At 35.3% G+C, this 14,472-nt stretch overlaps 1 protein-coding gene across 1 annotated transcript in view; it reads right to left on the minus strand.

Moving 5' to 3' along the window:
* Positions 1–1,271: 1,271 nt before the first annotated feature.
* Positions 1,272–14,472, minus strand: part of CEP44 (centrosomal protein 44) — a 50,142-nt gene continuing 36,941 nt past the window's right edge. The window contains exon 10 of the mRNA XM_074396972.1: positions 1,272–6,003. Within this exon, the coding sequence (XP_074253073.1) occupies positions 5,842–6,003 (162 nt within the window). The 3' untranslated portion in view covers positions 1,272–5,841. The remainder of the gene's footprint in view (positions 6,004–14,472) is intronic.

The raw sequence follows: 14,472 nt of genomic DNA on the forward strand, positions 1-14,472 counted from the left end.
TGAATCTATGGGAAAGAGTTCAGAACTTAAGGAAAATATTTAGTAGTAATCCTCACAGAAGGATTTTAAGAAATTTTATGCTTCAATTTCATAGAAGCATAAAAGCTTAGGATTGAGGGAGATAGTCATGTAAGAACGGAAAAAAAGATGGAATTCCAAATATTAGGACCATTAAGTTAGGAAAGCACAAGGAAAAACAAACCTTTAGGGAACTGAGAAAGGTGTTAGACCAGTGGCATAATCAGGAAACCACTATTTCATGAAAGCCATGGGAGAAGAGGGAGTCAACAGGGAAGAAAAGGTAGCCAATATCAGGCAAGCAGTACAAATGACATGAAGGATGAGGACTGACAAACAGCAGTGGGTTTGGTGATTAGAAAGTCACTAACAATTCCCTTGGGAAATTTTTTTTTTTTAAACACACAAAAAGTTACCAGAAAGTATGTTAATCTATTTTTTGTAATATCAAAAAACAATATATATATATATAAAATATCAAAAAATAAAAACAAGTCTAATAAGAGAGGAAACAACTTATGTCATTTGTACCATGAAATATTTTATAGCAATTAAAATATTTATGAAGAATTTTTCATGATATAGAATTAATGATAAGGTAAAATTTAGGAATCAAAATTGCGTGTTTGTGTGTGCGCATGCATAGGTGTGCATGTGTATATATATAATGATATGTGGAAAAAATGAATGAGGGAATATGAGAAAATGATAACAGTACTTACCTCACAGTAGTGAGATTGTAAATGATTGTTTCACATATCTTTTTTTCTGTTCTTTCTGCAAATGTTACAATTACCTTTTTAAGTAAATTATTTTATCATTACAATACAAATGTTTGACAGATCAAAACATATCTGAATTTGGCTGGGTGCGGTGGCTCGCGCCTGTAATCCTAGCACTGTGGGACACCGAGGAGGGAAGATCATCTGAGGTCAGGAGTTCAAGACCAGCCTGTCCAACATGGTGAGACACTGTCTCTACTAAAAATACAAAAATTAGCCAGGGATGGTGGTGGTTACCTGTAATCTCAGCTACTTGGGAGGCTGAAGCAGGAGAATTGCCTGAACCCGAGAGGTGGAGGTTGCAGTGAGCTGAGATTGTGCCACTGCACTTCAGCCTGGGAAACAGCAAAACACCATCTCAAACAAACAAATATACATATATTATATATTTGAATTATCTGAAAAAAATATATATTCAGATATATATTTGTCTCAGACTTTTGTTCAGCAAAATATCAAAGAAAAGTGGGCTAATTTTAGAAAATAGAAAAATACGTAAATATTTAACAGAAAAAGAAACCCTTATTCTCATGTCCCAGAGTAACATGTTGGTGTATGTCTATAGACTTTTAAGCCGTTATTCTATATTCTATGTTGGTGTATGTCTATAGTCTTTTTAGATGTTATTCTATATTCTATACAAAATATTCAAGTGTAGCTTTTGCCTTACTACTATAGCAATTATCCTTTATACACATGGTTTGGGTGACTGCAATTTCCTTGTTGCTTAATAGAATGTTCCCTTTATTCCTCTGTTATCAATAGGTCTGCAATGCATACCTAGGTATATCCAGTTACGTCCTTTACTCAGAGTATTTCTTATGCTAAGATGCTAGATTTTAATAATATTAACATTTTTAAGCCTAATATATATTGTAGCACATTATTACATGGAGACATTAAATAAATTATTGAGAAAACACTTAAAATGATGCTTGGCCTTTAATAAGTAACATATACACATTTGATAGAGATATTCAAGATATATACAGTCCATGGTGGATCAATCCTGTAATTCCAACACTTTGGGTGGCTGTGATGGGAGAACTGCTTAGAGACCAGGATTTGAGACCAGTCTGGATAACATAGTGAGACACAGTCTCTAAAAATAATTAAAAATGAGCTGGGCATGGTGGCATTCCTGTAGACCCAGCTACTCAGGAGGCTGAGACAGGAGGATCACTTTAGAGTTATGGTCACTCCACTGTGGTACAGATTGGGTGACAGAGCAAGACCCTGTCTCAAAAAAACAATTTAAAAAGATATACATAACAATAAATAATAAATATGGTCCCTCCTTGTGAAAAATATAAAGAACCAAGCATTTGTTAAAAAGTAGATTTCCAGACTGAGTGATAAATTGAAAAAACCCAATTTGCAGTCATTTCCTATTTTTACCAAAGAGCTCTGGAAAGAAGCTAACCTTTTTTTTTTTTTTTTTTTTTTTGAAACTGTTCTTCATGCTCACTGCTGACATCAAGAAGTAGGGAATCAAAAGCAAAAGCACTTGCAGAGATTATTTAACAATTTTCAGTTTGCACATCCAAAGCTACTAGTACCACTTTAAAAAGAATTTATAATTAGAAATTGGTATGGTATCTTAGCATTAACAGGAGGAAGAGGTCAAGGGTTAGCATTGACATTTGAAACACAATGCTGAATTATGCAGTGTAATGGCCTCAAACTGCATGGATTTGAATTCAATTCCTTTATTTATTAACTGTGATCTTTGGCAAGTCATGACACATCTCTTAAGAGACAGAAGCAAATGTAAAAAAACCCCACAATGATGCTCCTCTCAAAAAGTGGAGTCTTTTGCCCCCTACTTTGAACCTGGTAGGAGTCATTACTTGCTTTGACAAATAGAATGCACCAAAAATGAGGTTATGCTAGTGTCACAGCTGGGCCTAAGAGGCCTTGCAGTTTCATTTGAGAGCTTTTGGAATTGTGAGACTACCACATGAACAAGCCAGGGCTGGTAGGCTAGAGAATAAGAAACTGTGTGGGGATAAGCCCTGTTGGAGTAAGATCTAGCTAAGGTCTTTATAGATCAGTCAGGCCCCAACTGGCTCACTAGCTGATCACAGGTTCATAGAGCTCAGCCAAGATCACCTATTTTGGCTAAGAACAAGAACCAGCCAGCTAAGCCCCACCCAAGCCATCATTCCACAGAATCTTGAGTTAAATGATGGGTTGATATTTTAAGACACTGATTTTGGAGGTAGTGCGCTAATCACAAAAGAGAATTGACAGATATCTCATCCATAAAATGAGATAACTAAAGGACCTAACTAATACAATTATTGGGAGATTCAAGTGAGTTAATATATGTAAACCACTTTGTGCCTGGCCAGAGTAAGTAAAGTACTCAAACATATTGCAATGACTATTATTATTTATTATTGGTAAAGATTATCTTATGAAAGGCCTTTTTCAAATGTATGACAGGTTATGTGGCTAACATGTTTATGGTAGGCTATAAAATTTCCACTCTGAGAAAATATTTACATCATGAGCTACAGTGCTGCTTGCTCTTCTACTACACTATCTGAAAATCACTCTTTCTGACAGCAAAGCTGGAGGCGCTCCTCTAGATGACGGCTGTTAAATGTAAACATACTACTCAAGAAGAGAGGAGACCTTATGGTTCTGCTCCCTACTAATATCAGCTTCTATCCTTCTATCAAATAAGCTTTGTGTCTTGTGCGGCATCAAGTTGGACCAAACAGATGTAAGGAAGGGAGGAAGGAGAGCATGAGAACAGTGTCATTAAAAAGACAGAGGTACCAGGAGGACCACATAGAGCTTGAGGAGAATATTGTGTTCATTTTTGTTTCACCATTAGATGGGACTCTTAGCCACATTCCATAAAATACTGCTATGAACAAATATTCTCATTTACATGTAAGATTTAGAATTTTATTCTAATGAATCTTCTCATCATCCTCCCAAACACTAAAATATGAAAAATATATTCCTAAACCTATAAATGCTGATCAAACACTACCCTTTTTACTTTTCCCTTCATTTTTTGCATTAATATTCTAATTTTTTCCAAGGCTTTTCCAGCAATGCATTAACTTTTACACTAACAAGTATTAATGTAGTTCCTGTCTTTCCCCGAAAGTACTATAAAACTGAAGGCTTTTAGGATTTAAGACTGGGATATAAATATTCAACCCAGGTGTTTCTAAATCACCTTCCACAATCTCAAACGATGCTATACTTGAAGAGCTCTGGCAAAATGTCTTAAATTGTAGTCTGTGTTTGTATCAAGTTATGTTATATCCAGAATAAATACATAAAATAAAGCAAAGCCTGCTGACATATTTATTTTCAGAATAGTTCTGTCATATGAACTTTATAATCATATTTGAAAATCCAGCTGTGGAAAGGTATGCATACCAGATAAATGACTATTGGGCCTTTGCCAGACCACAAAATTGAATCATATGAAGAAAAATTCTAAACCAATGTTAGAGCAATCCATTCTTTTACGCTAGACTCTCTAATTAACCACCGAATTTCTGTCAATATCAATATAACAATCCTTTTTTTGCCTATTAAAATTATAAAAAGTTGACAACATTTTTCTGAAAATGTCCAGTAAAAGTGATTTCTGGCTTTTAAAATTCTTGTCTTATCTAAAATGTTTCTATAAATATAAATGTCTTATGTACCCAATGTAATCAGTTTTCCATTTTCAGTAAATTCTGCAGAACTCTTAAAATGTGGGCTCAACATCCTGGTGGATTGTTTCTATTAGAAACTGTGTCAGTTAGAAAGAAATGTCTCTATGTTTTCTAGCTCTTAATTCCAGAAAGGCAACAGGTTCAGTTCTAAGCATCATATCTTTCCAACTAGCAATAAACTTGTGTTTAGCCCCCCAAATAAATAGCTTGAGCAAGAGTTTATGGATATGCTCAACTTGTATAATTTTTTCTTTAGCCTAAGGCCCACTCTGAGTCTAGCCCCATGTACTGAGTAAGCATCTGAACCAGGTCAGTAAGTGGTTGTGATTAATGCATGTTATGCCTGAGATCTCTGGCAGTTCAGATGTGAAGCCCATAAAATATCCACTGCCTGAGACATGGACCATTTGAGAAGATACTTTCCCCTTTAAATATGTTCATACATATTAAAATGAATTTTATTTGATGAAAATTATATGAAAACAATTATGTTGTCAACTTAAGGAGCTAATAAATGCAACATACGAAGCCAAGGCCTCTTACATACAGCCTTTGGAAATGTGTTTTATAAGAAGTAGTTGATGTAATTAATAGAATGAGTCTAGAATGCTGCCAGTGTTGCATGATCAGAGAATCAGCAAATGCCATCCCTATTATTTTCCCTTCTTTCCATTGCCACCGCGTATGTTATCAACAGAACAGAGGTCTTAGGTATAAGGGACTTAATTTATTTCCTTTATATTGCTCTAGCTAATACAGAACACTGCACTTTTAGCCTACCGTATCAATTGTACAAAAGATGATCTTTGCTTTGCCCAGCTCTTTCCCTGCTACTTTCACTGTTGAGCTATATCTTAACCTCCACCTCCCTCGGCCATTGTTTGACTTTTTCACCATTCTGGATTTGTAACAGTTTACCTATGTGTGGATGTAATGGACATTGCAAAGAAAGTAAGAACGGTCTACTTCAGCACTTCTGTAATCTTTGACTTTCTGTCTAATGATCTTGTAATATCTGCATTTTCTAGAGTCGATAAAAATATTTAAGTTAATGAGGGAGAGCTTCTGTTTTAAGAAAGCATGTGTTTCCTCACCTTCCACAGCCCCCATTTACAATAATACAGAAATATGAAAGCTATTAACCTACATGAAAAATATGAGTGAGGGGCTATTAGCAGACATTTTGAGAAATTTCTGGAAAATGGAAATTAGACCAACAAGTAAGTGTTACCTATGCAGCAGGAAGGAAAAGTCATCGTTCAGATGGACCCATTAAAAGAGCTGGAGCTGAGGAGGAAGCTGGTTTCCAGGCAGAATTCTGGACTTCACGGATGAACTTCATTGAAACGTCAGAGTAGAGTGGGAAAAGGAAAGCACAGGATCCAAGAAACAGAGATGATGACACACAGGAGAGAGGCCAAGCAAAGCTCTGTGATGAAAGCTATGAAGTAGCCCATGAGCAGCCAGCTGAGACTGGAACAAGAGGATGGAGTACTCCATGTAAGAAAATTCTAGAAAGGAAACACAAAATTATACATTAAAATATGATATGAGCATACTGGCACATTGGGTAGATAGGAATTAGGGCAGTGTCAGAGTGCTATTAATATTTCCTCCTCTTCCATAATGGGTAGTCTGAAAATAATGCCTGAAAATCATATTATGTAGAAATATGTTATTAGAGGCCGGGCCCAGTGGCTCAAACGCCTGTAATCCCAGCACTTTGGGAGGTTGACGTAGGCAGATCGCAAGGCAGGCAAATCTCAAGATCAAGAGAACGAGACCATCCTGGTCAACATGGTGAAACCCCATCTCTACTAAAAAAAAAAAAAAAAAAAAAAATTAGCTGAGCGTGGTGGCACACATCTGTAGTCCCAGCTACTCAGGAGGCTAAGGAAGGAGAATTGTTTGAACCTGGGAGGTGGAGGTTGCAGTGAGCTGAGATCCTACCACTGCACTCCAGCCTGGGGACAGAGCGAGACTCCCTCACCAAAAAAAAAAAAAAAAAAAAAAAAAAAAAAAAAAAAAAAAAATTAATAAATATGTTGTTAGACACCAGAACAAACTGCTAAATATTCAGAGTTTTATTTTTTCATCATTGGTGAGGAGTGATGGCAATAAGAAATCTATGCAATTGTCTTACTTAAATTAAAAAATTGATAATAAATATAATGATAACATAATGTATGTACTAATTAAAAATGGAAATACTCCATTGTGATGAGTATACACTTAAACAACAATTCCTGCAGAAAAGTATACTTTTTACGGATATAAAGCCATCAATAGATATCAAGTGCATTAACCACTGCATACTCTGAAAGCACATCCTAAGAAAATAATAATACATATTATCAAAGATTTACATGTAGATATGTTTACCATGGTACTTTTTATATTAAGGAACTTTATAAACCAGCAAAATATACAATAGAAAAATGATTTAAAAGGTTATGGTAAATACTTTTAGTAGATTAATGAAGAGGTTGGGAATGAATTCCAAGAACCCCTGACTATTAAATTATGAGTTGCCTCTAGCTCCCTCCATAGAGAAACAGGCTTCCATGTCCATACTTGGAATAATCCCTGGAGAGAAGTATATTAAGAAAATATTTTGAAATGTTTCTTTTAATTAAAAAAAACACGTTATAATAAAAAAAATTATGGTGTTATGCCTGGCACATTGAAGATTAAATGTTTGTTGGACTAAGAAAGAATATTTTGTAGTTATTAAAATCTATATTTTGCATTTGAAAATATATTTAATGACATAAAAAGATTCATAATTTCCAAGAAAAGAATAAAGATTACATGTACAACATAATCTTCTTTTTTTTTTTTTTGAGATTAAGTCTTGCTCTGTTTTGTATTTTTAGTAGAGCCAGGGTTTTGTCATGTTGGCCAGGCTGCTCACGAACTCAGGACCTCAGGTGATCCACCCACTTCAGCCTCCCAAAGTGTTGGGATTACAGGCGTGAGCCACCATCGCCTGGCCAATCTTCATTAGTAATAACCACAAAATCTACATATACATATAGACAGAAAAAATTAGAAAATAAGATATGTCAGATATGTCAAAATATTAACAAAGTTTATTTCTGGGTACAACTTTAACTTTAAAAGAAAATTTTAATGACAATAAAATGAATATGTGTTACTCTGAACATGTTAAAAATGAACATGTTACAAATTCAGAACATATTCAGAATAAAACTTTAAAAAGATTGTATATTCTTATACAATCATTTTAGCAAGAAGTGTGACAGTCAAAACTGTAATAAGTATTTCTATCGAAAAAATTTTGGTTTACATACTCTTTTTGACCTAAGGGTAGAGGATGTTATTTGCAACTCATCCAAATTCATCTTTAAAAATTTAACAAGACAGCTCAGTAGTCTATTTTTACCATAAAACTATCTTGAGAAAGAATGATGATAACCTGAAGGTTAACATACATTCATTAATATATTTTTTTACTAAATTAGAGAACAACATAATCCAAACAGTCTTATCCTTTTTCAATCCCCCCCTCAAAAAAAGTTACAAAGTACCTTTTAAACTTTTCCACTTTGGTTTCTCAAAGCATAACATGCTTAGTTCTCATGAGTAAAGTACATTTTTAAAGCTATAAAGTGTGAGAACATTATTCTGGAAGCAAGATAATGCTAAACTACCAAATATATTTCAACATTGACAACTTTATAACTTTTATAACTTTGAAGACACATCAAAACAATTTTTAAAATGTTTCCATTAGCATTTACAATGTAAAATCAACTAAAACTGTACTAAGAGGGAAAGGGCTAACAACTTTTCCAAAAATTCTTACGATTAACTCTTATTAAATTTTTTTTTTGTGTGTGTGTGTGTGTGTGTGTCTGTGTTTGAACAAAGGACTTTCCCGTGATATTTTCCTATTCATCCTGAATCACCTTCCTAATAAAATGGAAAAGCATGGGGCCAGGCATGGTGGCTCACGTCTATTATCTCAACACTTTGGGAGGCTGAGGCAGGAAGACCACTTAAGGCCAGGAGTCTGAGACTAGCCTGGGCAACATAGTAAGACCCCATCTCTGGTCTTGAACTCCTGGGCCTCAGGTGATCCGCCCACCTCAGCCTCCCAAAGTGCTAGGATTACAGGTGTGAGCCACTGCTCCCGGCCAACCCCATCTCTGAAAAAATACCAATTAAAAAAAAATCCAGGCACAGTGGCACAGACCTATAGCTCTGGCTACGCACGTGGCTGCTGTGGGAGGAATGCTTGAGCCAAGGAATTCTAGATTGCAATGAGCTATGATTGTGCCACTGCACTCCTGCCTGGGTGACAGACAGAGACTCTGTCTCAAAAAAGAAAAAAAAAAAGGAAAAGTATAATTGCCATTATTCTTGTACACATTAATCTTAAATGCTAATGGTTTATCTATCATAAGTTTTGCTTTTAGATAGAAACCTATTTTTATTTGTATTGTTAAAGAATGATTTAGGCTTGAAAAATTAAGCATAATTGATACCTTCTATGTAGAATTTAATTGGCCTGAGTTGTAAAATAGCAATATCTTTTATATATGTCAAAGTACTGTTGTTAAAAATTATATTTATTGAGAAATTCTTTGCCATGAGAAAAAAAAATCAAAGAAAGAAGTTCCAGTTGCTGCTAAAAATTACAGACAATTTTCTGGATACACCATAAGACTCTAATAACAAAGCCTCATGTAACTAAAAGTCCATAGGTAGGCCTGGCTTTGAATGAAGCTTCCTCCAGCATTTCAAACAGTGTCATATAATTATACTGTTTGAGATACTGGCTTCCTCCTGGGTTTCCATGTTGCAGCTTTCATTCAGGTACAAATCACTGTATCAATTACAGTCTCTTCTGATGGTTGCTGTGGAAATGAAAATATATATATATTTCTTAGAAAACCCAACAAAGTAGGTTCCTTATCTATATTGTGTTATCTTCTGGACCACTGCCAACAATCTAGGTAATTGTCATCTACTCAAAACAGAATTATCCTTTTCCTTTCTTTACCTTATCCAGCCAGTCAGTCCTGTGGGGTTGGAATGGCTGCACGGCCACAACTTACTGTTTTCTCCTTCTCCTACTTCTTGGTGGAATTGTTGGGTTCTGCCATGTCTATGGTTCCACTTGGTCATCAGATTAATGAGCCAATCAATCCCCTTTCATGCTTAAGCTAGTTTAAGTCAAGCTTTTTGTCACCTATTTGGGAACACTTCTGGGAAATGGCCATCTTTTAGCCAGTAGTTGAAATATTTCATTTTAATATCAAATTTATTTTTTCTCTTATGGTTTCTGCATTTTGTGTTTTGTAAAAACAATTTCGGGCTGGGCATGGCAGCTCACGCCTGTAATCTCAGGACTTTGGGAGGCTGAGGCAGGTGGATGACCTGAGATCAGGAGTTCCAGACCAGCCTGACCAACATGGTGAAACCCAGTCTCCATTTAAAAATACAAAAACTAGTCAGGCATGGTGGCAGGCATCTGTAATCCCAGTGACTCGGGAGGCTGAGGCAGGAGAATCACCTGAATTCAGGAGGCGGAGGTCGCAGTGAGCTGAGATCAGCCATTGGACTCCAGTCTGGGTGACAGAGCAAGACTCCGTCTCAAAAACAAACAAACAAAAAACCTATTTCTCCACCCCAATGGTGTGTGTGTGTGTGTGTGTGTGTGTGTGTGTTTGCTCCAAGATTTACAGTATATATATTTAACTTACATAAATCTCCTTTATATGGATAAATCTCCTTTACCTGTGTTTCTGCAAGTTTAATATTCATATAATCACCTGAAAAATTTTAAAATCCAGATTTAGCTTATAAGTGGTGTTGATATTACTGTTTACAGACCTCACTTTCATTTCTCTTTTCACATTTATGTCTTTAATCTACCTGAAAATGATTGTGAATGGTGTGAAACAAGACTAAATTCATCCTCATACACACCCTGTCCATATAAAACCCCAGGTACTCCTAGAACTCTTTACTGAATAATCCATCCATTCCCCACTACAGTTAATAATGTAGTATCTGTCATACATCGCATTCTTTAGAAACTGTTTGGGGCCTCTCTACTCTTCAGTTAGCCTATTTGTCTGCCCTACACCATGAAAATTGCTACAAAAATTTTAATTATTGTTGTAATTGCTACAATTTAAAAATAATTTTAAATATAAGACAAATCCCGCATCCTGTTTTTCTTTCTCAAAATTGTCTTAACTATCTTTTGTATTTTTCTCTTCTTTAATATGTATAATCTTAGACTCTGGGGGAAAAAATATCAAGACTAAGATTATTTGAATTAAAATTATAATCTGGGTGAGAATTAATCTGTATTAAGTCTTCCTAACATGAAGATGGCATGTCTATCCATTTATTTAGGTTTTCTTTAATGTTTTGTTTTTACTTTATGTAAATATCATAATTTTCTACATAAAGTTCATGTACCTATTTTATTACATTTTTAGGTACAACTTATCTGTTTCTCTCTCTCTCTCTCTCTCTCTCTCTCTCTCTCTCTCTATATATATATATATATATATATATATGAATGACTTATGGCTCCTATCTAGAAATAAAATTGGTTTTGATATATTGATCTCATATCTAAAAATGTGCCAAATTCTATTAATTCTAAAAAACTGCCTGTAGTTTATTTTGGTTTTTCTACTTAGCCCTTCTAATTGCCAAAAATTAGTGGTAATGAGAAATCTCAAATGTAGCAAAGCAGACAAAGTAAAAAAAGATCGATTCCATATAGAAACAAAGACAAAAATAACAGCAGATTTCTCATCAGAAACAATGCAAACTGAAAGACAATGGAGGGGCATCTTTAAATTACTGAAGAGAATGAAAAACAGCAAAGAAAAAAAACAAAAAAAACCCTATTCACCTAAAATTGTATTCTTCACTTGAAAATGAACCTGAAATAAAGGCTTTTCCAGAATTCATCACCAGCAACTAGCATTATAAGAAAAGTTAAAGAAAGCCCTTCAGACAGAAGGAAAATTGTATCAAGAAGAAATGTGGATCTACATGAAAGAATAAACAGCACTGGAAATGGTAAATAGGTTGACACATATAAAAGACTTTAAAAAATTATTTAAACCTTTTTAAAAGATAATGGACTGCTTACAGCAAAAGTAATGATGTTTTGCCGAGTTTATAACATGTTTGACCAGAAAAAAAAAAGGCTTGGCAGCAGGGAGAAAGAAAAGTATATTATTGTAAGGCTCTTATACTTAAAGTGAGGAGCATAATATTTGAAGGTAGCCTATACTAAGTTAAATATATATATACTGCAAAATTAGTATTAGTATAATATTTGACAGTAACCTATAGTAAGTTAAATATATATGCTACAAATCTTGGGGCAAACACACACACACACATACACACACACACACACACACACACACACACCCCTGGTATACTTCATAAGCCAAGAAAAATAATAAAAAACATTTTAAAACACCCAGTGAAAAATAATTCAGGAAAAGAGGCAAACAAGGGGCTAAGAACAAATGATAAAAGCAGAAAACAAAAAGAAAGTGGTAGATTTGAACCCAACCATATCCATAATCAAGTTAAATGTAAATAATCTAAATAACATTCCACAGATTTTTAGATTGGATAAAAGGGCAAGAGCAAACTATGTTATCTTCAGGAAATCCCCTTTAAATACACAGCCTCAGATACATTAAAACTAAAAAGAAGGGAAATAAATACTGTAGTAACACTTCCTAAAAGAAAGCTGGAACGGCTATATCAGACAACACAGATTTCAGGAGAGAATATCACCAGTGATAAAGAGGACCAATTCATAATAAAAAAGAAGTCTGTTTATCATGAAGAAATAAGAGTTCTAAATGTTTACCCATTTAATAACAGAGGTTTAAAAATACATGATAGAACTGAAAGAAAAAATACAAATGTTTTAGTCTTCAACTACAATTCTAGTTGGAGACTTCAACATCTCTTTCTTTTTTCTTTTTAGAGACAGGGTCTTGCTCTATCATCCAGGATTAATATAATCATAGCTAGCTTGATATAATCATAGTGCAGTGATATAATCATAGCTCACTGCAGTCACAACTTCTTGGGCTCAAATTATCCTCCCACCTCAGCCTCTCAAGTAGGTAAGACTGCTGGTGCATACCACAACACTTGGCAAATTTAAAATAATTTTTTTTTGTAGAGGCATGGTCTTTCTATATTGTCCCTGGTCTTGACCTGGTCTTGAACTTCTGGCCTCAAGTGATTCTCCCACCTCAGCCTCCGAAAGTGCTGGAATTACAGGCATGAGTGACTGTACCTGGCTACACCCCTCTCAATAATGTATAAATTTATAAATGGATGTTATTAAAATTTAAAACTTCTGCTCCTTAAAAAAAACACTGTTAAAGAGATGAACGGGAAGTCACAGAGCAGGAGAAAATCTTTGCAAAACTGTTCAACAGAGACATTTTACAACTTGACAGGAAGAAGACCAACCAAAATGTTAAAATAGGGATTATCTTTGAATAGACTCTTCACCAAAAAAGATATACTAATGGCAAATAAACACATTATGTTCAACATTTTAGAGTAATGTAAGCTAAGACTACCATGAGAAACCATTACATACTGTTTTAATCACCACCTATTCACCACATTGGTGAGGGAGGAATTCCCACCCTAGGGTTATGGGAAGGCCCAACACAAAACCCAGCACCAGGCAGATGAAACTGATAACAGCTTATTAGTCACATGTACTCACAGCTTGCAGGGGAGGACACTCCATGCTCTACGGAGGTTGTATTTGGGAACAGAGAACAGCTGAGAGATGTGGGAGGCAGACTTTGTAATATGAAGAGGGTGACACATTCCCTGGTTCTCACAGGAAAATGTGATTGGTTTCCTGGAATAATTTCATAGCTGGCATGGAACTGAAACTCTGCTATTCAGGGGTAAGTATCTGCTCCCTCTGTTAAGGGGAGGTTGTTTGGCTAGGGTACTTTACCAACGGAAGGAGAGTGGGGAGGGGAATCCTCTGGTTAGGCCATTTGAGACTCTCTCAGTTTTACCAGATATCAAGACAGTACATAACATTGTGCCTTAACTTTTGGCCTTACACCACACACATCCACCAGAAAACTGAAAAAATCAAGCGTTGGTGAGGATGCAGAGCAACTGAAACTCTCATACATTGCTCGCAAGAAAAGCAAATGGGCCAGCCACTTTGGAAGAGTTTGGCAGTTTTTCATAAACTTAAACATAACACGACTAGTTAACCCAGCCATCCCACTCATAGGTATTTACCCAAGAGAAGTAAAAACATGTTTCCAGAGACACATATTCCAGTGTCCATAGCAGATTTATTTATAATATTTAATACCTCCAAAGTGGACATATCACAATGTCCATCAACTGATGAAATTATTGTATGTTAGCACACTGAAACATTGATTGGCCATATAAAGGAATGAACTACATACAACAACATAGATGAATCTCAGAAGCATTATGCTACATGGAAGAAGCCAGACACAAAAGACTAAATATGGTATGACAATATTAATATAAAACTCTAGCAACAGCAACATTAAAATGACAGAATGCAAAGCAGTGGTTGCCGAAGGACAAAGTGAAACTTGCCTTGCTTGTAGTGCTTGCTTCTAGTCGATTTTAAAACCTACATAGCTAAAAGTTATGCAAGTAAGCAATATGTAACTGAACTTCCATTGGTTTCCTTAAAGATAGTATCTCTGATGTACAAGTCAGCATAGTAATGGTTGCTTGTTTTTCAGGAAATTAGGATCAGCTCTTGTCTAGTTCAAGCTGACTGATACCACCGACCCTCCAATTGGCCTGTATAAATGTCCAGTGAGTGTCCTTTTGACATCAGAGGGCCCAAAACTCCACCCTCAAATTGTGCTAATAACACCATTTTGGGAACATGTATCCTTTGCAAAGCAATGAAGCTTAAC

The sequence above is a fragment of the Saimiri boliviensis genome, chromosome 3, assembly GCF_048565385.1.
Source record: "Saimiri boliviensis isolate mSaiBol1 chromosome 3, mSaiBol1.pri, whole genome shotgun sequence".
Taxonomy (NCBI): domain Eukaryota; kingdom Metazoa; phylum Chordata; class Mammalia; order Primates; family Cebidae; genus Saimiri; species Saimiri boliviensis.